General features: G+C 39.3%; 1 protein-coding gene across 1 annotated transcript in view; it reads left to right on the top strand.

The window, feature by feature from the left end:
- Window positions 1-24,154, top strand: part of CNTNAP5 (contactin associated protein family member 5) — a 269,753-nt gene that overhangs the window by 235,539 nt on the left and 10,060 nt on the right. Inside the window, exons 19-21 of the mRNA XM_023931219.2 lie at window positions 516-740; window positions 15,224-15,354; window positions 16,837-16,921. Of these exons, the coding sequence (XP_023786987.1) occupies window positions 516-740; window positions 15,224-15,354; window positions 16,837-16,921 (441 nt within the window). The remainder of the gene's footprint in view (window positions 1-515; window positions 741-15,223; window positions 15,355-16,836; window positions 16,922-24,154) is intronic.

The following is a 24,154-nucleotide window of genomic DNA, read 5'->3' as shown; positions in this document are numbered from 1 at the left end:
ATCAGTTTAGTTGTTCAATGAAAACAGAAGCATGAGTACTAAGAATCTGAGGATGCACAGATTGATGCTTCTCTTCATTTGATGCTCCTAAAAACAGCTTCACTTACTGGCTGTCTCTGGTCAAGGTGTTGCTTTAATAATTTATTTAAAAAAGAGACTGGAAAGAACAAATCTATTGTGGAGGAAAGACAGAGAATATTGCCTTATATGTCACTGTCAGAAGATGGTGAACAAACCATGTAATTGGCTGACAGACATTTGGGCTGCTCCATCTCATGGAATTCTGATTCCAGCACCAAAATTTTCATCTCCATACTCTGTTTTTCTCTGTGCCAGACAAACAAGCTGTAAAGAAGGACACACTCTTATATAAGTGAAGGAAGGGTGATGTCAGCTGAATCAAGGGTGTTTTGCAGTGTTCTACTTCTGAGGTGGTTAGTTCTTACCCATTCCTACCTGGGAGATCTGAAAATGCAGTAGTTGAAATAATTCCTTTGGTTTATATATGCTTTTAGAGGTTTCTGCATTATTTGAAGCTGGCACTTCTGTTACCTATACTTTCCAAGAGCCTTATCCTGTCACAAAGAATGCAAGCACCTCGAGCTCTGCCATTTATGTGGATGCTGTCATGTCCAAGGAGAATATTGCATTCAGCTTTCTCACAGCACACACTCCAAGCCTCCTGCTGTACATCAACACCTACTTCCATGAATACTTGGCTGTCATTCTTTCCAAGAATGGTAAGTAGTCTTGATTTTCTACCCAAGGGAGACAGGGTAAATCTGTGAAGTATTTGGGGATTTGTTTGTTTGTGGTTTGTTTTGGGGTTTTTTTGACACCAAAAATAGTATAGAATTCTGCACTGATTTAAGTTCATTTCTATGTATTCAACTTTATCAACTTCCTGGTGTTCAGCTCATGAAATGGACATCACTCTTGTTTATGTCCCTTTATTTGGCATTCAGTGCTATACTTGCCTATTCAGTCTTTGAGTAATCATGTAGTTGGGTCTTAAAATGTGCTTTGACTTCTGTTTGGCAAGATTGTACCATAGTAATTCCTTGCTATTTATTCCATAGTGAGATCTATTAGGCCACCAAGATAAGGGAATGAGAAATACCATGTATGTACAAGAGCACTTGGTGCAGAAATATACTATCATTTTATCCTTTGCATTCTGTCTTGGCACATGTATTGCTCCTTACTGGATTGTTTCAATGGAATAAGGCCATTTTGTCTGAATATCAAAGCAAGAATATGTCAAAGTTTTCTAGGTTAATTGACTGAAACATGAGGTGTAAATCCATTTCCTGTTTAAAGATACTTGACCTGGGTACTTTTTGAAAATGTGTAAAGAATTTAGGGGCACAGACCTTTGTCTTCTCAGTAAAACTCTGGCTCCTGAGTCCTTGCAGTGCTTTCAGAAAACTCACTTTATACATACATCATCCTAGATGAATGGGAAAATACGAATTTTTCAAAAGTTATCAGGCACTGGAGCACTGGGAGTGATGAGTAAGCTTATTGGTGAGTCAGTAGCCTGTGGTAGAACAATAGAAAGTTATTATAATGTGGTTGAATATGTAGATTTGATTGAATGACCCAGACCATTCTGAAATCTTGAAAATTCCAAAATAACTAAGCTTTCAAGTACCATCAAATGAAATCATAGAAGATTTTAAATTTAAAAAAAATAAATTAAAAAAAAACCCTAACAAACCAGTTTTTTTATTCTTGATACAAAGTTTGCAGTAGTTTCTCTCTTGGTTACATGATGGGGATAGCATTGAGGCTGGCATGGGATAGTGGATTGGTACCCTGATCCCTGGGAGGGGCAACTGGAACAGCAACTGCCTGAACAAGTGAAACTTCAGCAGGGAGGTGGCACTCACTAGTGAGGTGACCCTTGCCCTCTCCTGTCTAGTCCCAGATTTCCATCTCTAATTTGCTCCTGTAGGCAAGTGTTTATGATTTTCAGATGTATGAATATTCTAGTGTGTAGCTCCAGGGTGATGGAGGTTGGCCCCTGCTGAGGTAAAACCTTGGAATCTGCTTCTCAGTTACACTCAGGTCTCTTGATGCCACTCAGGCAATAGGAAATAGCCCTAACATTAATCACAATGTAATATCCATTTAAATCACCTTTATTGCTGCCAGAGTAGTCTGAAATGACCTTAGAAACATGAATCAATTGACTTTTATTGATGGAATACACTATAAGCTACCCATAATTGTGGAGCTCTAGAAGAGGGTCTCTAATAGGGCTTGGGGAAGGGGTTGGGATCGAGATACGAGGATATCCTGTAGCAGCTCAGCAGGAGGAGAGCTTGAGAAAATGAAAATGACCTTTCATTTTGTCAGCTGCAGCATCTGCAGATTTTGGCTTTGGCTTAGATGGAGACAGGCATTCTCAGTACATGTGGAAATTGGGTGGAGCAGGTCTCGGCACAGTCAGGCAGCACAAACAGTCAGATCTGCACCTCTTTTTATTCATTTGTAATATGGTGGTGAAAGTTGTTTAGAGGGTGAGCTGTCAGGCTCCAAAATTCTGGACTATGAAGTGTAGCACTGTATGCAAAGAATTATTAAGATAACTAGCTGACCTTTGTTAACTCCTGAAAGTCTCCTTCAGGATTACTCATTGCATGCTTCTGTGACATTTTTACAAGACAGTCATTTCAGTCATGTATATTCTCTGCCTTTTGTCCCAAATGGAATAATTCGTTAAATTTCATGTCCTTTTACTTTTCAGTCTTGTTGGAATTGAAATTATTCCAATGAAAATAGTGTTCAGATATGTTACTCTTTCTTCCTCCAAGAGGTTTATGCTTGCCATAAAGTTACTGGACTATGAATATCAATGTCCTTTGTAGCATTAAAAGTGAGTGTGATTCCTTCTCTCTTACTGGCTCACTTTCAAGGAATCTTGCTGAGTCTGACAGTGTATAGTAGGACATCAGCAGGTCCCTGCTGGATAGCTGATTGCTTAAATAAAGATTAGGCTCCTGGAGAAATGGGAATGGGCATTCTCACTTAGGAGGTGAGCAGTAATACTCCTTCATATAATCCCAAGTCCCTTTCCACTTGTTAAAAAATATGTAGGAACAGTCTATGTATAATTTTATACTTCACTTTCTGTAACTGTTTTTGAAGTTACTACTCAAGTATTCTGTTATTCCTCTTCTCTATTATCCACAAAATAACTAGGCAAATCATTAGTTAATAAAAGTGACTATGAGAAGAATGTTTTTCCTACTTCTGACTTCTCATGTTAAATATTTGACATTAAAGAAATGAAACTGTTTGCAAGGATTATTCATAGTTAGAGTATACTAAAAGGGCTTATAAGAAAGTCAACTTGTATAGGCAGCTGTGGTCTAATTCAGTCAGGTGTGAAATAGTTCCTAAAACTTACTGATTTTAGTAGATTTTTATATATATAATAGTTATAGAAGCAGTTCCCACCTCTAGAACATATTCCATACCACAGAGTTTGTTCTTACCTCTGATCAAGGGACTCATGTCCTGGAACTTTACAGGTAAAGTTTCAAAAGCTGATGATTTTAAAGATGACTTAGGGATTTTTTCCTCCATTAGTTAATACTGATGCCATGAAATCATACATGTGATTTGAAAATTGTATGCATATAAGAGCATCTTCCTTACTTCTCCAACCTTCCATGTATTTTTAAATTACAGCTACATATATATGTATGTATCATATACAGATGGGTGTATCTGTACATATACATGCACACATCTATAGGTGGGTGCTCATGTAAAGCTCATGTAGTCCTGTTGGTCCCACATGCAAGAGATTAGCAGGACTGTAATGACTGGCATTTTTAATATCTCTTTCTGTAGAAATTTCAAATTATAGTACCTGTTACTAAGCTACTGAAAATGGGTAAACATCTCTAATTAGTCTTCTCAGTGAGTCAGTCCAAAGAAATTATCCATATCATGGGGAGATACTACCAAGAAGAGAGTATCTTTTTTCTTTCCCAAGCTAGTGTTTCACTGTACATTTTTGCAATTACACGATTTCACAAAGTTACCAGTACCTTTGAAATATTATCTTTGCCTTGCTCCCTATAGGTAATAAATGATGGGAGAGAAAAATGTTAAAAGAAAGAATGTTGAAATAAACTTTATTTCTCCTTTCTTCATTTTTCCTGTCCTCCTGCAAATAATCAAATGCGATATGGATATGATGAAATATATTGACTAGAAAATGTTTTCACAAGTCTTTGATTCTTAGTTTTGTTTGCTCTCTCCATGGAAATATGATTCCTAATCTGGAAAAAAAGCAGATAGCTAGCATCAAAGAAGAGAGATAGAATCTCAAACTATGCTAGAGTGATGGGAAAAAAACACTCTGTATTTATTAACTAATCTCATAAGAAATTAAACAGTTTGAGTCCTATATTTTCTTTTTCCACCTTTCCAGCATCTATTGCCATCACAGTGAGCAGTGTTTTCCACTTTTTTGTAAAGTCAGACTCTGATTTTGCATAGGAAAAATTAAATACAAGGAAAAAGGCACAGTTAAAAACAGCAGTACAAATGAAAACATCTTAAGTAATTCTTAAATCTCTGATACTCAGCATACAGTAGTAGGACTTACATCAGCTCCACTTCCCTGACCTATAAAGTCTTGAAATCAGCTGATATTTGAAATGAATAGGAAAAGAAATCACAATGTGTAACAGAGGTAAGCTTAGTTAACACTCAAAAAAAAAAAAAAAGCAAATATTGTCAGTGTGAAGCTACTGATTCATTTCTTCTTATAAACACATAATCTCCTGTAATCTCCTCCTGTCTCTAAACCAGAAACAGCCTTTCTAATGAAAGCATGTAAATTCTCCTTATTGTTTTTGCCTTCAAGTATGTTGAGCTGCATCTCCAACAAGCAAAGCTTTTCTCACTCAGTGGAAAAGAGATGCAAAAAACCCAGTTCAGTCTTTGAGGCAAGGAATCTTTTGATCCTCTTCGCACTATACACTCTGAGGTTTAATAGGTCAAAACTAAAACAGTGAAAACAGGGCTTGGCTGGATTTCAGGGGGTGATTCTTCTGGTTCTTTTTCTTTACTTTCTTTCTTTTCCTTCCTGTCTTAGTTTTAGAATATTAATTAACTGTTTCAGAAAGACCCTCTCGACTACTCTATTGCTTGTGCAGTTGTCCTCTCTTTTGAGGATACCTTGTGCTTTACAGACTTGCAGCAGGCATTGAACAACCTGCACAGTTTATGTGACTGAGGTGGGAAATGGTGACAAGGTTCAGGTATAGTCAATTTTAAACAGACCAGGAGCAGGAAGGAAAGTCACGTTGGGAAGTGTGTGAGACAGCTTTTTGGAGGAGACAAGAACTGTGAGTGACTGGGGATTGTTCCCAGTCTAGCTCTGGTATACAACCATCATGTGGCAGATAGCATATATGTCTTCTAAATATAATTGCAAGCAAATGTTGCATTTGGCCCCTGAAATCTTAAGTTATTTTACTGAGTGAGGGACCAGAGACAGTTTGATCAGTGATGATGAATATAAAAGAAATTTTCCCCAGTTGCCTTAAATGAGAAGCTGGCTTTGGTACCATGAGTAGGCAGGGCTGGGGTGGCAGGAGATCTGTCAGCTTATTTATCTAAAGAGAGAAACTTCTGTTGTTAGAAATCACACTGGTCACTTAGATGAATCCCTGCTGTAAGCAAACTTCACAGAAAATAAGAATGTTGATTAGATTATTCACTTCATATCCAGTACTAAAAAGTCTTTGAGGAAAGAGGTGGACTTGGCACCCAAACCCAATTTTGTCATATGTTTGTTTTAGCATATGGCATTTTAAATTTCTAAGTGTGCAAAACTAACTTGAAAGAAGAAGCTGCCATAACATTCAGCCAAGGACTCTGGCAGATCTCTATCTCTGTGTTCCAAGAGGAGAGAACTGAAAGATCTGTCTCATTAGCTGAATTCATGGACATGTTTGTAGTCATGAAGATTATTTTGCTATACTGGAGGTCCAATAGATGTTCTGGAGTCTCACAAGGGAAAACAAGGGAACTGTAATTGGATTACGTAGAGCAGGAAAGGCTGAACAGGCTGAATAATTGATCTGTGCTCTGGCTATATACAGACTGACTTTGAACTTACTGCTGTCTGGCATAAAACTCCAGACCCCTGGCTGCAGATAATCAGCTGGGAAGCAAACCATTTGCTCATATATATATATATATATATATATATATATCACATTTTCTAGCTGATAAGTCATTTTTATTATTAACATGCTATTTTTTCCCATAGCATATCAGTTACCCTGTCTGCATCGTGAAAAGGTGATTTCTTCCTTCTTGCCTTTCTTGGTGAAATTGGGTGTTTATGTCCTAGTTTTTACATGGCCTTCAGGAACTGCAGGGGGAAAAGTCTGAAGCAAGGTAAATGTACACTTGTTGAAGGATGGTCAGACCAGGGAATGGGCATTAAGCAAACTGGGCACACATAAACCCATGGGCCCTGGTGGGGTGCACCCATGAGTGCTGAGAGAACGGGAAGATATCATTGCATGGCCACTCAAAAGTGCCACAAACCAAAACACGAGACTTCATCTGAATATGAGACTTTTCATGTGAGGGTGACTGAGTACTGGCACATCATGCCTAAGAATTGTGGATTCTCCATCCTTGGAGGTATTCAAAAGCTATCTGGACATGACTCTGGGCAGCTGACTTGAAGGGTCCTTCAGTGGGCAGGGATGAGCAGCATGTCCTCCAGAGATCCCTTATAGCCTCAGCCATTCTGTGGTTCTGTGAAAAATGACAAAAGTATGCATTTGAAGGTAAATTACTGGAAGTTTATATGTATAAGCATCTATTTTACTAGAGAAAAGTCATTACAATGCTACCATTAAATGGTTCTGCCAAAAGGGTTTTTACTAAGTAAATTATTCATTCTTCCTCTAATTTTTCCTATTAGATCACTTAAGAGCTTGAGTCAGTTCTTTCTATCCCAGTGGTTCCAAACTAGTTCTAAACTAGTGGCAGCTAGTTCTAAACTCAAATATCTCCCTTCAAAAGTTGCTATAATCAGGTCTCTCACTAAAGGATCCAGCTTCTCCATTCACAGAGACTGGCATAACCCATGAAACAGACAATCCTTACATGGACTTGCTGGTCAGAGCAGCAGAAAATTTCCCAGAGATTCCTGACCAGAAAGTTCTTCTAGAGCTCAACACAAACAACAATCATCAACCTCAGAAAGCCATTAATCCACAAAGTTCTGTGCTGCCTTTATTATGAGTTAAGTATGAAAATGAGGTTTTAGAAGAAGCATGTGATTACTTTTCACTAGTTTTGTCTAAAAGATTATTGCTCGCTCTCCTGCTCAGGCATCATGCAGTGTTCAAATTGCTTCTTTTTTTCGTGTTCATGCCATCTTTTTTTCTGTGTTCTCCTTGCTGAACATAATGGCTATTTGTTAGGTCAGCATGAAACAAGTCCTTGCTTGAACAGGCATCTGTACTGCCAAAATGGAAAGAAGAATGGTTAAAGAATATTAGGAAAAATGGAAACTATGAGCCAGAATCTCTGAGAGGGCAGGCTGGCATGACTTTCTCAGAGTAGCAAAACAACAGGTCTGTCTTTTTTTCCCAAGAGCTGTTCACACAGCGCTAATGATGTTGGATAATTTGCAAAGCAAGGTTGAACTTTTGGAATAAAATTCATAGGATGATACTTTATATTCCATTCCACTGGGCAAAGAATAAAAACTCTTCCTGCCATCCTGGCTGCTCTGCAAATCTTAAGTAAAATGTATAGAGGGAGATGGAAGCATGGCAAGATTCTTATTCATACAAAGGTGAATAAACCATACCATGATACTGCATGTCTGAGTGTGAGACCACGGGCATCCAGTGTGTGTTCAAAGACAGAAAGGGAGATTTGAGCAGAGATATGGGTATAGGGTCCAGTAGCGTGACACGGAGGCTCTGTATCATGAATCATCATGAGTGCAAGGTCCTGAACATGGTTGTGGGCAATCCCAAGCACACATGTAGGCTGGATGTAGAATGGGTTGAAGCCAGCCCTGAGGAAAAAGACTGGGAGTGTTGGCTAATGAGAAGCTCAACATGACCTGGCAGCATGATCTCACAGGCTGGAAAGGCAACCAGACCCAGCAAGTCGAGGGAGGGGATTCTCCCCCTCTAGTCCACTGTAGTGAGATCCCACCTGGAGCACTCAAACAGCTCTGGGGTCCCAGCATGAGAAGGACATGGTCTTCTTGGAGTCCAGAGGAGGGTTGCAGAAATGATCAGATGTCTGAAGCACCTTTCCTGTGAAGGCTGAGAGGCCTGGGGTTCAGCCTGGAGAAGAGGAGTTTCTGAGGAGACTTAGGGCCCCTCCAGTACTTAGAGGGGGCTACAGAAAGATGGAGAGGCACATGTTACAAGGGTATGGAGTGATGGGGCAAGGGGGGATGGCTTCCAACTGAAAGAGGCCATGTTTAGATTTGATGTTAGGAAGAAATTCGCTATGAGGGTGCTGAGGCTGTGGAATGGATTGCCCAGAGAAGTTTTGGGTGCCCATCCCTGGAAGTGTACAAGACCAGGTTGTATAGGACTTTGAGCAACCTGGTCTAATTAAAGGTGTCCCTTCCTATGTCCCCCTCCATGGCAGGGAAATTTGAACTAGATGATCTTCAGGGTCCTTTCCAAACCAAAGTATTCTATGATTCTGTGATAGCCTTTTTGTTAATGAAGGATCTTAACGTGAAAGTTTTTTAACATTTCAAAGAATCTGTAAAAAAAGTACAGTTTAAAATTTTCTAGAATAAATCTTACCATCAGAAAGCAGGTGCTTTCAGGGAGACCTAAGTGCAGCTGAAACCCTCTGTTCTCTCCTTCATCTTTATATCCAATTGCCTTCAGGGAAAAAAAGATAATGTTGCATCACTTTGTAAAAGAAATGGTGAACACTTCCTTCACCAAAAAGAAATCCTAGGAGTGTAGAGATAATGATAATGACTGATAGTGGGTTTTTAAAATTGCTCCTCCCTCTGAGGTGTCATGTCATTTTCCAATAGATGAACATTCACTTATTTTACCAGTGGATAAACTGTGGCATAAAGAAGGAAGATGATTTGTCAGCAGCCATCAAGCTGGTAGATCCCAAATTGTGGCAGTGCTCTGTCCATTGCCTGGAGGCAATAAGCACCACTGTGTGTGTTTACCCATGAGCTGAACTGGAGAGACAGTGTTCATTGTTTTCCCACAGCCATGGGTTAGCCATATTCCCATTTTAGACCCAGCCACATCACTACATACACAAGTTGTTTTGTTCAGATATGTGGTCCCCTTAATATCACTGGGATAAGCTCTGTGTTTAGGCCACTCAGTATGTGCATCATGAGCTCTCTGACTGTGATCCACTGGGTCATTTTTTAGATTTTGCTATATTTTCTACCTTTGAAGCAAGAAGCATCTGCCCATTCCTTGTTAATTGCTGGTCAGTCTGTGTTCTGCCAATTGGCAGGTGGTATGAATGAGATGTCTGTGAAGGTTAAACACATTTCTCAGTCACGTAAAGGAACCATCTACATTTATTGATGTTTAAGTGACAATCTCAATCTGGGTCCAGCTGTCTAGCAGGATTGTAAAGTGAACCGAGGTCATGGATCTCCAGATAGGCTCCTTTTGCTGTGTGTGTTTTTTTCTAAGTTGAAGAAATACACTGTGAAGAGAAAGTGTTGTTTTTCTTTTTCTTTTTCTTTTTCTTTTTTTTTAATATAGGATAGCCTGAACATGATCCTTGAGTCCTGAATGTCTCAAGCATTGAGTGAGAGGCATTCAAATAACCTTCTATTTCTATATTTTTTTATTACAAGAAGAGACTGCAAAAAACTGAGTGGTGGATTTTTCTTTTTAACCCTGTGAAACAATAATGTCTAAGCAAGTGTAATAGCTGAATAGTGATATCAGCAAACATGTTCAACAGGTTTTTTTCTTTGTTTTTTTTTCCATGCAAAACAAATAGCAAAAGTCATCCCCTAAAAAAATGCAAGTACTTTCTTAGTTAAATGCCACTGGACACTGAAGAGTTGGGCTCTGTTCTTAAAATCACCAGCAGCACTTCCAACAGAGAGTAAATTTACTGAGTAAATATCCCTGGGGAGAAGCTGCTAATTAAGGAACATGTTTCTAAGCCAGCTGCTCCTAACCAAGAAAACAGTGGTTCATTTTTAAATAGCTAGGCTATGAAGAGGGACGCTGCCACACTGAAACTGTGCGAGTTCCCAGAGATATATTTTGTGGTAGAGATGACTGGAAAGTGTCATGTGTTGTTCTGCAGTCAGGAGTGAACAAACATTTATACCTCATGAGCTGCAAATGGCTTTCCAGCTAAATACTTGAATTCTTTATTTTTTTAATTTTTTTTTCATAATAGCAGTATCAGTAACCTTACTAATATATTCCACCCTTTGTTTAATTTGTGCTTTCCTTAATTAGTTTCTCTTTCAGCTGTAGCTTGGATGAGTCTGGAGGGTGCACGTGGTGGTGTAGTTAAAATCCAGCAGTCCAGCAAGGGTGACTGTCAATTTGAGACAGCTGTAAGAACTTCTCTTACTCCTAAACACTTTTCTGCGTGACTCTGGGGCAACAAGACATGTAGGGTTAGTCCAATGCCCTTTTATCTAATGCACTGTTCCACTATTTAGTACCTAAACACTTTCCCCAAATCAGAGTTGTCAGCCGCCCTGGTTTAAATGTGTAAATGATGTTACAGGATGGTGATAAATTCATGAGTTTTACATGTGCCACCCACATGTGCTCCCTGAATTAACCTCAGTTTCTCTGAGCAGAGCAAGATGTCTCGCCAGCTGCTCCAGCCAGTTGAAGTCATTAAAAAGTGCTGTTGAAGTTGGCGAGAGTTGTTGAGTTCAATTTGGGCTTGTTTAAAACCACTTTCCATAAATAAAGGTCCTGCAGAGAAGTCTCAGCCTCCAAAGGATATCATTCCCTTCCTTGCTGTTAGGTCCTTCAAGATGAAATGACATAAGGCCTGTGGTCCTGGTGACTTGTGTGACAAGAATTTGACTTAAGAATGATGGATTTATAGACCAAATTCCTGATATCCATTTCTCTTTTCTGCAAAGCTGCTTTAATCTTTTTGCCAAATACCTAGCACTGGCTGAGGTCCTTCAAACAAGGGAGTCTTTCCCTGAGCTAGAACACTCTGTCACATTTTCCCTTTTCTAGATGATGACTTAAAAATGATTGATTTTCAACACAGGTTTTGGCAGTCCAGAATGAATGTAAAGTTGGTGGGCACAGGCCACTAAGCCAACAAATTATTTCTGATATTCCACTGAGGCACTTCTGTAGACACAGACAAAAGAAAGGCAGCTCTCCTGTTGACATGTTCAATCAACACAGGTTTGGGACATAGAATATGTAACACTATGACCAAGCTATTTCCTCACACTGTGCAGTCTGGGAATATTTTTTTTATTCTTTAGACTGAACACTTTGAAATCTCTAACCAGTTTTGTATCGTTATTACCACTAGACATAAGAGCTGCTACAGCAGCTTATCCTCAGAAAAAAGAAGCAGTTTGAAGGCACCATGCTGCTCTGTAGCTTCCTGGAGGTTGGTTATGCTGACACTGATCATTAGTGCTCTTCTAGCAAGTACAACTGCTGGCCCCCATCATCATTGAAAGTGTCCTGGGAGTGTTTTGTTTCAGAAAAGCCGCCTCGGACTTAGTCACCAGCATGGGATGGCATAAATACTGCCCTTTGGTCTCTGTTTCCCAGGACTTCCCTCTGCACAAGGAACCCCCAGGAATCCTGTTAAAATGGCTCTTAGCTGTTTGATATCACCAGGGAGATGTCACTCAGCCCTACACTCATGGATTTCAGTACTGCAGGCTGCAGGCTGAAGCCCACAGCGATGTGCAGAGAGCCAGCTTTGACACTGGCAGTGGTCTCATCCCAGCAGCATGGCAGGCCTTCAGCATTTCAGGAAGTGCTGAAAAGAGGCCGTGCTGTGCTCAGTAACTCTGTGGCTAAGCTAAGCCTGCCCCCCTCTCAGCCTGCTCTAAAGGTAGAATTCAAAGCTGAAGGAGGATAACTACAGTAATCATGTGTGAATCTGCTCTTACCTAATACTGCTGGGGTAATATGCCCACTAAAATTTTCTAGCCCAAGCCCAAAAGAAGATTATCTTTCTTTTCCTTTCTCTCTCTCCCTTATTGACTTAATAACAATTGTTCCAGCAATTCAACATACATTAGAGATGGAACGCAACTGGTTCTACATTGCTTGAGCATTATGACACTCCAGGTGTGCATGCTTAGACATGGAGAGCTGAAAAGAGGATGACAGGCATGACTAGAAGAAGACTGACAGAAATTACAGTGCTTATGATTAGTGTGAACATTTCTTGTGAGGCAAAAATGATGCAAAATAGAGAAGAGGGAGAATAGAGCTGGTTTCTGTACTGATTTCCATTTGCAGTTACTGACACTGGGCTGATGTGATGGAGAAAGTCAGGGGACCAGATAATCAAAATTCAGGGGATAAAATAAAATTCTTAATTATAATCTTAATTAACAGTCCATTTATTTTGCTTGTCAGGTGATAAAATAGCAATTTAATCTGCCAGGAAAAAAAATTCTGTAATCTGAACACAGAAGTTTTAGTATTGAATGCAAGGCAGGCTCTCATCTACAATGGTGAAAATTCAAAAATACCTCAAAAGATGAGCCCATGTACTTCTGGTTTACATTAATGGAAATCTGGCCCCAGGCAAAATGCCAGCTTGAATTCAATAGTTTTGAAGAGCAGCTGTCCATAAAAAAAGTTGCCGCTGGAACTCAAAGCAATTTGACAAAATAAAATGCCATTCACTGGCCTCTTTACAGGATTTAAGGTGAAATAGCACCACTTTAGAAAGTAAGATCTGTTCTTAATGGATGCCAAGAGCCTCCTCCATTGTCTCCAAAAAAATGGAACAGATGGTTTCTGGTTTAAAATCAGTGCTTCCCTGACAAAGTCAATGGGTAAATCCCTGTTTGCTGCAGCTGAGAGCTTGGATAGTTTGCATGTTATGCTGGCTCCCTTAGAACACAGATGTGCTGGTTGTTGTTGATCACCTGCATACTGTAGTACCAATTATCATTTTATATATATGTGTGTGTTCATAGCCTTCAAAAAGAGCAGAGAAGTTTTTTTTCACATTTACAAAGGTCACAGACCACACCCAGGCCCTGTTCCATTTTTGCTTTACATCCCTATCAAAGGCTCCAGGTAAGAGGCAGCCTATAAAGTTCTTCTGCTGAGACATGATTTTTAGTTTGGCCCAGTCTGTTAGACTATCATGTTTTAGTTCCAGTTTATTCAGTGTGATGATCTTGGCTGTGGTGTGCAGAGTCAGTCAACCTTTCTACTTTTCCCTGTCAGCCTTCCCACTGCCCAGAGCAAATCTGAAGAACTTCCTTGTTCTTGGGCTTCTTTTCTCATGTATTTCTGAAGTGTTTCTAAGATGTTTACACTGTTAATCCCTGTTGATGCATCTTTCATTCGGCAGCAGATAATGTGATTGTGATTTAGGTTTGGACCTTTGAGTGTGACAGTCATGATGATGGACAGCACCTCCTTGCCCTCACTATGCAATGAGGGCTGGGAGCTGTGCAGTATGATTTGGGGCAGCTGAATGGGGACCTATAATATCACACTGAATAATTTAGCAGTTTTTACTGACCTGGATGTCTTCACAAATTCCCCTCTAATGTCCATAGCTATGTGTGAGAATTTAAATGCCTTTTATCACCTTTTTTTTTTCTATTTTCACTCTAAAATTTCTCCTTATCCAGCAGACCTCTCAATCAGCTAAAAAGCCTTCAGCCTAGTAGTTCATTCTCATTTTCCTTCTTGATTTTGGAAGCTTTTTTTCTATCCTACAAATCCCTGAGAATGTCAGTACTCATCTGGGATATACTGAATTTTGTAAAAAACTTTTTTTTTAAAGTACAGCTCTTAGGAGGAAAACATCCTGGCAAGGGAAAAGGAGGGGGAATGATCTTAACTGGACTAGGGATTCCATCTTGAAGGACTACCAACTTCACTGTGAGGTGTGTAGAGGTGGAAAAAATCCTGACAATTTTCAGAACAGGGAATAAATGCAGGACCATTTTTCAGGGTTGGGGTGCTGTCAGCAATAATTTTCTCTTTGGAGACAGTTAAAAATAGCACCAGGAAAGCTTTTTAACTCTGTTGTACAACAGTTCCATGTATTTTGGTTGCTGATGCATAAAAAGAGTTCAGAAATTTCAGGGGTTTTTTTTCTCTCTGCTACTTAATTCCCAGAAAAGTATGCTTGATGGGATTTTACCAGAGTAGATCCTTTTTCTTTTAGATTATTCCATATGTAGCTCTATGTGTGTATATATGTATATCATCTATATCTGTCTATAGCTATGTATATCTATCTATATCATCTATACACACTCTCTATTGTCATTTGTTGAAAGATTAAAATTCATACTGGATTCCTTGTTTCCTTGTGCATTTTGATTTGTCATCTTTGGTACTGTTATTTATCAGAAGTCATGACGGCTTTTTTGATAGCAAGATTGAATGAGATGTTTGGCATTCATTTTTGTATGAACTACATTAATTCCTTCAAATATGTTAGAAGTAATGGTTTATTTTTTTCTTTATTACATATAAATGATAATGTGAGCACATGCCTTTAACTGTTTGAAATTAAGTTATAATTCTTACAGTTGTCACTTTCTTCTGTGTTGTCTGTTACATCTGGATGAAAAGAAATGATAAAAACCCTGCATTATTAGTTTAATAGAGCAGTGCAAGCCCTGCATGCCCTCTGCTGGAAGTATTCCCTTACAGGAGGATGCACATCAGCTTCTGGCAGTGCTGGGTGTCTGACCTGCAGACAGACACACTCGCCTTTGATATACTTAGTTACTCATTAAGTTATGTGTCTCCATAGCAATTTGTTAACCCAATAGGAAGGAAATCTCCTCCAGTGCTTTATTTTCTTCACACTTTTCATTACAGCTTGAACTCTTTCAACCTTCTTTTTGACTTATTAACCTTGTTACTCCATAGCAGTGAAAAGAAAATGAGTTATTTGTTGCATAAAGTTATTGAATGATGTCACATTACTGACACAGGTTTTACATGTACAATTTTGCTCTGCTTTTAAGGCAGTTTACAGGTTCGATACAAGCTGAGTAAGGATGGGCTCCTCATTTTCACCATTGACTCTGGAAATTTTGCCAACCGAGAGCTGCACCACGTGAAGATTAACAGAGAAGGCAGAGAGCTCATCATACAGGTATGCCATGGCTTATGCTGAATGTTAAATAACACTTCAGGCCACAAACACTGGCACAGTTTTCCCAGAGAAGTTGTGGATTCCCATCTCTGGAAGTGTTCAAGGCCACATTGGGTGGGGCTCTGAACAGCCTGGACTACTGGGAGGTGTACCTGTGCACAGCAAGGGGGTTTGAACTAGATGATCTTTAGGGTCCCTTCCAACCCAAGCCAAGATTCTATGAATTCTGGGAATCTGACTCCCTGATCTCAATGCCTGATCACCAGCAGGAGACAAAGGTTTCACACTGATTTAGCAGCAGAACAGCCCTGTAGCTTTGAGCAAAGCTCCATCTAGACCCCGTTCAAAGAGTGCCCAATAGTGAGTGGTGTTTTCCATTGAAGGGTCCTTCCCTTGCTAATGACAAACTGTGAATTAGGAAACATCTTTGGCCAGAAATCCATCTGGACCATTGGAGTGGTTCTGGGACTTGGGGATGTCTGTGGGATCTGTAATCTCCACTGAAACACACAGTGTGGATCATGGAAAAGCTGCTAAAGGGAGAAAAAAGCTGAGGAACGTAATTTCAGTTAGGGTATGTTTCTCAAGGGAGAGTGTGACCCCAGCTGCCTTATCCTTTCACAGGAAAGGAAGAGCTGAGGGAATGCAGGGTGCAGTTACCATGTACATGGCAGTGCCCCATCCTAGAAACTAGAAGCAAGCCATGCTGAGTGTGACAGCATCATGAGATACAAAACCCCTCCTTTACCTTGTTCCCCTGCATCACCTGTTCTTCCAAGGCCGGCAGAGGAGGACAATCTTACTGCTTTTTCTTCTTTTCTTCTAAGGCTAATTCTAGCTGTCCATATTGCAAAACAGGCTGGCTAGATCTGGGCAAAAAAATCATTTAATAGGGAAGGGGGACAGAGTCTATAGAGAGGTTGTATCTTAAGGAATAGAATGAGAAGGCAAAAGAACACAGCACTGCTTTTTTTTTTTTTCCTCTACAGTTTCCATCTCTGGGTGGTAAAATAACACATCACACAACTACAGTGGGTAGGCCTCATTATCTAAGAAGAAGGGTTATGCTAAAAGCCAGGGTTTTCCTCAAGTACCAGTCTTCTATTGTCTGCTGCTCTGTGGTTTTCCTCTGTGCAGAACTAATTCTTCACAATACATTTCTAGAGTGGCCTCCTTTGAGTGTATTCTGAAGTGACTAGACATGGATTTTGGGAAGCAGGGGGATTTCAGGGTCAAACATTTTAAGTTTTTCTGCAGGGGAGGTTTCTTCAAAGTCCTTTATATGGCTATTCTGGTATACCTTTCAGCTTCTCATGCTAAAATCAAAGCACACTCACTTTGCTATATTTAGAAACTGAATCACGCTTGGGGGCAGAATTAACTGATTTGCAGCTGAGAACGTTCCCAGAAGTTTTCAGTACAATGAGATCTAGGGGTATCCATGTGCTGTTGTACTAAAGTAATTTTATTGACCTCTTCCAGGTTGATCAAGTTCTCAAACTCAAACACAACTTTTCTGAGATTGATTTTAAGGCCATTAAGTCACTCACCTTGGGCAAGGTCACAGGTAGGTTCTACTAAAAATATTCCTAACTTGTGAGATATTTCAGTACTGGAATTAGCCCGTGCTGTGTGTTGGGGTTTTGATAGAATTGGGGGTTGGTTTGGATGGTTTTGCTGTAAGAGTTGGCTTGAGCATTCCAGTACTCCTATTTATATATCTCATCAATGCAAAACTTTGGCAGCTTTACTTGTTTGCACTGATAGCAATATTAAGTACTCCGACTGCTCCCTGCAGTGAAGTGATTCATACAGCCTGTGTGGCTGCACAGGGCAGCATCTTAGCCTAATGATACCATTTTGCTGACTGCAGCTTGCTCCTCTCCAGACACTTATGTTTCCTAATGATAAGAACAGCACAATGGAGCCTTCATCCTCTCTGCCTTTTTTTTCACTGCCAGTCGTTTTCCATTTGAATTCTGCAAGGAATATTGCATATAGCACTTAGGCCACAATTCTGCATGTTCTGTACATGGACCTTCTTGATCTTTACTCCTCCACACTACAAAGTTACTACAAGACCAGGAAAACCCTGCCTGAAATTTGGAAAATAGAACTGCTCTTTTTTATTGTCAAGTATGTCATATTCTTTTATATGAGTCTTGTTCTTTCCCAGCAAGATTCTAAATGCTTACTTCATTACAGACATTTCAGTCCTTTGTTCAGATTGGACCTCCATATCAAGCCTGACATCTGTCCCACCACTGCAATTTTATATGTTTCATTATTAGCACCAGAGGCCTGTGGGGCTGGCAGCTAGACAGATGCTGTAGACATCCTGTAGTGCCTGCTTGTGCAGTGTAACTCTGTAGAATCACACTAGTGCTTTCTGCATCACGTTTTATTGAGTAGATGAAGAGCAGGACCTGATTATCCCCTTAGTTATATATAATGGGTTTTTTTTCAGAATGCAGCCTCTTTTGTGGAAGTGTTTGGGAACCTGCAGCCCAATTCAGACCTAAGCTAAAATTCTCATTTTGTCAATGGCCAGCTTTAGTGATTAAAATCTAAAAGAACGTTATGCATCCTAACCTCTACCTAGTTACCAGCTATAGACACCAAATCAATAAAGCAAAGATTTACTAACCTGAAAGATGGAAGGTAGCACAAACACCTAAAAATGTAGCCAGCAAGCTGAAATGCTACAGATCAGCATTATGGAGAGAAACTAGATTCAGTCACAAAAATATGACTAACTTCACAAGTGTGAGTTGTTGCAAATCCAAAGCCCAGGTGTATCGCCAAAGGTCAGTCATTCAGTTCTACTGAACACCACTGACTTTTCTCCTTCTTTTATTTCTCTGTTGTCCCAAACTTTATTGGAAGTTTGTTTTAGTATAGCAGTAGTTCATTTCTGTAATGACAATAAAGCCATAAACTTGGCTATCCAGGTGGTGAAAGATATTATTGCTGTACTGGAAATGTCACAATGCATCCCAGCAAGTCACTTTAATTCCAGCCTAATCCTAATTCCAGTTTCTTTTTCATATGTTAAGTGAATTTCCACAAACTGTTTCTTCTGTATTAGGATTTAATTTTCCATGTTTTATCCCACAGCTGTAGCTACACTGAGTGCCCTCACAAAATGACAGTTCTTCCTCAGTCTTCTCCCATCAGAATAAGCAATCCCAGCTCTATCAATCCTCTCAATCCTCCTATCAATAGGAGAGATGCTGTGGTTCCTAAATCATCTTTGCAGCCTTTCACTGAACTCACTCTTGTGAGTCCATGTTTTTTTCCCACTGGGAAGCTGTCTTCCTCTGCAAAGCTTCTTTCCAGCTGCTCAGCCCCAGCCAGGGCTGCTGGATGGGGTTTTCTCTAACCCAGGTGCATATCTTCACATTTTCTTTGTTGAAATGCAGTGTTCTTGTTTTCTCATTCCTCCAGCTTGTCATCATCCCTCTGAATGGTGGCACAACCCTCTGGTCTACCAGCTGCTCTTCACCATTTTGTATCTTCTCCAAACTTATTCAGGTTACACACTATTCCATGACAGAAAGAAACAAAACCAAACCAGAAATTCCTACAGCTACAATGTTAAGAGTATTGCTTTTATGTACAAAAAGGAGAGTTGGGCATTGTCATTTTGGGACTGTGGAACTTACATAAATATGTTAAATCATTATTTATCCTGTTGTATGGGTAAAATGTTGACTATAGCTTCTTTTAATGACGGCTCACCAGGTGAATACGGATGAACTTAAACCAGTATCTGCCAAGTTTTTCCTTCTCATTGCTCATGCCCTCAGCAAAGCATAAACTCCCAGAGAGGCATGTGATGCTCTAGATTTACTGTAGTGTTTATTTTGGTTGCCACAAGGGTTACACACCTAAAGGCATTCATTAGGAAATGTAAGTAGATTGAAAAAGAACCATGCAGAAAACTCTCTGTTCTACATGTCCTACATATCCATGCTATGTAATCATCTGAAAATCTGTCTCTCTTCTCTCCTGTCACACCACTGCTCATATGTCTGCTCTAACAGTCTAATCCTGGCTGCCCAATCAGATGATTATACCACCTTTTTTCTTGACTCCACCATTAATTTTCCACTGACTGGGAGATCTCAAAGAGGTCTTCCAGCAGGACATCATAAAAGCTTGAAACTTCTTCCTCACCACATTTTCTTATGATAGCCATTTTAGCACAGCTGGAATTTTGAAAAGTGCACTTTTATAAAATGACCAGTTTTTTAAATAATAGTGTTTCTCCTTCTTCATACCCCTCCCCACCCCATCCCCATTACACTTTCTTCAGGTACTTACACTCTGATATTTTTTTCTTTTCAAACTGACTATGTTTTTTCCAATGGCTGCCTTATACCCAGCTGTGAATTCTGGGAAAAAAAAGCCCCTCTGTTTTAGGCAGAGGAGTCTCAGCCAGAATTCAAAACATAGGGACACTCACTCTGCCACAGACTACTTGAATGACCTTGGGTAAGCCATTTATGTGCAGATATAAAGGTAAGCAGGCATTTTATTCCCACTGGAACCAGTCTGAGCTTTACTATCTCCCTTCTCTATCAGTAAAGCATAGATAATAGAACAGCCCTGCGTCAGAGGGGTGCTGGGAGGGTAAAAGCATTAAAGGCTGTGAGCTCTTCAGATACACTCTAATGGGACCATATAGCTGCCTTGGAAAGATCAATCTAAATATAAGTGTGGCTTTGAAGACAAGGGAGTAAAAGGAAGCATCATTCAAGTAGCCAGCAGATGTCTGTTGAATTCATCCTCACTGTACCCAATAGCAATAGAAAAATACTATTATCCTGTAGTTTGTTGTCATTTTTATTTCACAAATATAGAGTCAGGACACCGAAGGACCTATCCAAAGCTCCTCGGTATCAATGGGAGTTTTCCCATGGACTTTAGTGAGCACTGGATTCAGGCCCCAAGTGGGTCATACAGTTTATGGCAAAGCCTCAGTGAAATTTTAACCAGAGTCCCAGTTCATTTACTTTAAGTGCTCCTTGCAGAGATCATACTGCTGTATTTAACCACACGAACATTCTGACCTGACTGTGAGGCAGGCTCTGCTTTGAATGAGAGGTTGAACTGCATGACCTTCAGAGGTGTCTTTCAGCTTAAACTATTTTGTAATTCTCTGATCTCAGAGACACACTTTTGCGTGTGTTTAGGTGTTTTCTGCAAAAAGCTGCTATCCCAGTAGAAAATATAATTCATTTGTTTGTGGGTTTACTTTAATAAATCCTCAAAAACTTTGTACTGTGCCTCAACATGTCTAAATTTTTCACTCTTATAGGCCCTGGGAAAAATAATCTCTGATGCAGAAAAGTGAATTTCATTGTTTGTGTATTCATGTCTGAGTAATTTAATATAGTAGCTGTGTAGGGATACCAGAGTAAAAGGGTAGCACTGAAAGGATTCAAGAGGATTTTGAAGAAAAAGGTTGCAAGTATTTCTTTAGAACCTATTAGTGTTGAGCTAATTTATTTGTGTCTTCAAAGTGATCAATTAGCAGACCTTCCCACACGGGTAGCATCAATGATTGTGTATTCTAGCGCAGGAACATGATATCTTTTATCTCTAAAAGCCTGAGCTAAAACACACTCAAATTTCCACTGAGTCATTCAGCTTTGATATAAAGTATACATAAAAGAAAGTTTATCTGGCAAGTAATTTTATTAAAATCATTATGTAGGTGCAGTACAATTCTTATGATTTCTACAATGGCTTTTCTTATTAAAAGTTCATGAGGAGAAAATGGAATCTATACACTGAAGTGTATAGTGATCATAGAGTAGTTCATCCAAGAATATTATATAGGGGTAGATGATAACGGGATAACTAAATCAAAAGGGGTAAGTTGTCATTAACTCTGAAATACAATAGCTGCCTTAAAGAAATGCCTTCTTTTTTGAGAGTTTCTGTGAAAAATGCTTAATTCCATTTTTTATTTTCTTTTTCTTTTTTTTTTTCTTCTTTTCTTTTTTTTTTTTTTTTTCTGGAAAGACATTCCTGTTTTTAAGCTCACCAGGTCACAATTTATGGTTTAAAAAATAAAACCTCTGCAAGAGATATTGGCTGGACTCTTCTGGTCACTGCAAAGCTCTTTTCTTTACTTCAGACTCTTCTCACCCTAAATAACTATTTCTAAGACCTTATAATGAACAAAGATCTCTTAGGTGAATTTTAGGGTGCTTTTAAGCCTAGTAAAGCGCTGAGGATAATGGAAATTACTACATAAGATGAAGGAGAGGCTTTTGGGACCAAGATAGCAAGCACCTAAAATAAGCAAAGTTTGGCTACCCCAGGCAGTCCAAGCAATCCAAGGTCTAAGCTGATAATGACATCAAGCCTCTATCAAAAGAGGCCAGATCTATTCCAACTTTTTCCCCAGCAAAATAATTTACCCTTTGTTCATAAAACCATGCTTAAATATCAGTTTTCTTGATGACAGTGCTGCCTAAATAGCAGTCCAAGGTCATCTGCTTCTACCCAGAAATTTTATTTTTAGACTGAATTCTTGCTACTTGAGTTGATTTTAGCTGTCTTCTTTTGATGCAAGCATGTACTCATTTGTACATCATCTCTCCACCTTCTTGCATATTTTCTTCTTTTTATGGATTATGTTTTCAGCCCATGCAGAGTCACATAGGGCTGGTTGTGTTCTGGCAGATTAGGATTCAAATGTCAAATATGACATGTAACAAATTTCACAATGCAACTCCAAGTGCCTCATTTTCAATTATTAACTGTCTTTGAGAAAACATAATAAATGCATACCTTAAATTATCTTTGCAAAGCCTAATGAAATAAAAATTCTTAAATGTTACACTTGGCACAAAATGTTCAATTGCAACAAAACAAATCCAGACTCATGCTCATTTGGGCATTCTGTTCATTCCTGGGAAGCCTCATGAGAGGAAGGACCTTTACATTGCTCTTGCTGTTTCTTGGTTTTTCAGAAGTGCTTGGGAGGGGCACTGATTGTCTGAAGCCTGTCCCCTGTTCAAATTCATCCTTTCATTAAGCAAGAGTCAAGCTGGTTTACCTCAGTTGTTATAACCAGGAAAAACTTCTGTAGTTTTCACTCCACAGTCTTTGTGGCGCACTCACACCAGGAAAAGAGATTATTCCAAAGTCACATTTTTGGGTTCCAGACTAACCCAAGATTTCTGCCCTTTCGAACTGAGTGATTAATGTCAGCAGTGTTCACTGAGATTGTTGATGGATACAACAGCACATTTTTCAAGGTACCTGCACACTGCCTTGCTCTTCTGAGACAGGTGCAGTGTGTGGAGACTACAAGTGTCTTCTGCCTCAAGGTTGTGGGTTCAAATCTGGTGACAATGTCCAAGGGGTAACCTTGCCAGTCCTGTTCAGCACCTTGGCAAAATGAGGTTTAGGTTTCTGGGTGACATGAAAATAATGGTTATAAAGAAATAACAAAAATTTATTGATTAATGTTTATGGTCCTGTTTTACACAGTGTTACCTTTAGGAAGAGGCTATTTTACCTTTTTTTATATATATATTTTATCTATCTCCCTGCAAAAATTAACACTTTTGATTTCTCTTTGATTCCAGTTACCTGTCCTACTTGTTATCATTTACTATGTCAATTTGCTGTTTCATTACTGGGCAGATTGATGCTTGGTCCTAGAGAATTCTCATGGAATTCTATTCATGAGGAAAATTAATTTCCCATTACTGATATGTGAAGACTAAAAATTGCTTTATCTAAAATCTTAAAACAAGTGCTATGTGTGTGGCAAAGGTGTGTAATGAAAAAGAAGAGGAACAGGATGTCTGATTTTCTGAATAATAATAAATCAGCACATAAGTTATGTTGATACAATCTGTAAAGTTTAAAAAATACAACCACATGTTAAACTTAATCCTCATTATCATGGAAAGCCATTGCAAATACATGGAAAACCAACATAAAACTTGCTGAGCTGTGACATTGCAGGCAGCTTCCAGGGATCAACTACAGGGACCCAACAAGAAGCCAGGCCGTCTTATGCACAACTCAGCAGATAAAGCTTAAAAATTACTTCCTAAATGTGGGGGTAAACTTAATTTGTGGAGAATGAGCAGTTTAATTACTTAAAGCTGAAAAAGACTGCCTTCTTATTCTCTGTGTAGAAATTTGCCAAAATAACTCAGTCTCCAGTGCTGGGAATGGAAATGAAATGCTAAAATGTCAGAAGATCAAACCAAGCCATCAGCAGCAATTCAGTGTGATTTTCCAGACCAGTGAAATGCATGGAAAGATTCCCAGCATTGCCAGGTCAGAGGAAGGCCACTGAAGTTTCTTATGACCTTGGCTGCAGCACAGACCACAGAACTTCAGTGAGTTGCTTCTCTCACTGAGCATCGTGTCATGTAGTGAAAACACCTTTTGGGAAAACATCTTATTGTGATGCAAAAACTCCAAAGAACTCGGTGTCCTTTAATAAGCCTTTCATAGAGCTAATGTGTCATAATCACAGAATTACATTATCCTCTCAAGAATTCAGAGGGCAGCACAAGTTGTTCACAACAAAATCACGCAGCTTTCTTGTTGAGAGCAGTGGGAGCCCCCCTTTCTGACACACACCAGGCACACACCTAAAGCTGTATGATAAAGCAAACAGTATTTGTGCTCATGGAATTTTTACCAGAGAACTCTGGGGTTGTTTTTGGTTTGTTCTTTTGATTTTTTTAATTTTTTTTCCCAAAATTTTAAAAGCTTTCAGCAACATATCTCTGAGTTCTCATACATGCAAAGCTTA

The sequence above is a fragment of the Cyanistes caeruleus genome, chromosome 7 (genome assembly GCF_971803275.1).
Source record: "Cyanistes caeruleus chromosome 7, bCyaCae1.hap1.1, whole genome shotgun sequence".
Taxonomy (NCBI): Eukaryota; Metazoa; Chordata; class Aves; order Passeriformes; family Paridae; genus Cyanistes; species Cyanistes caeruleus.
The sequence above is the reverse complement of the archived record's forward strand: the minus strand, read 5'-3'. Positions and strand labels throughout refer to the sequence as shown.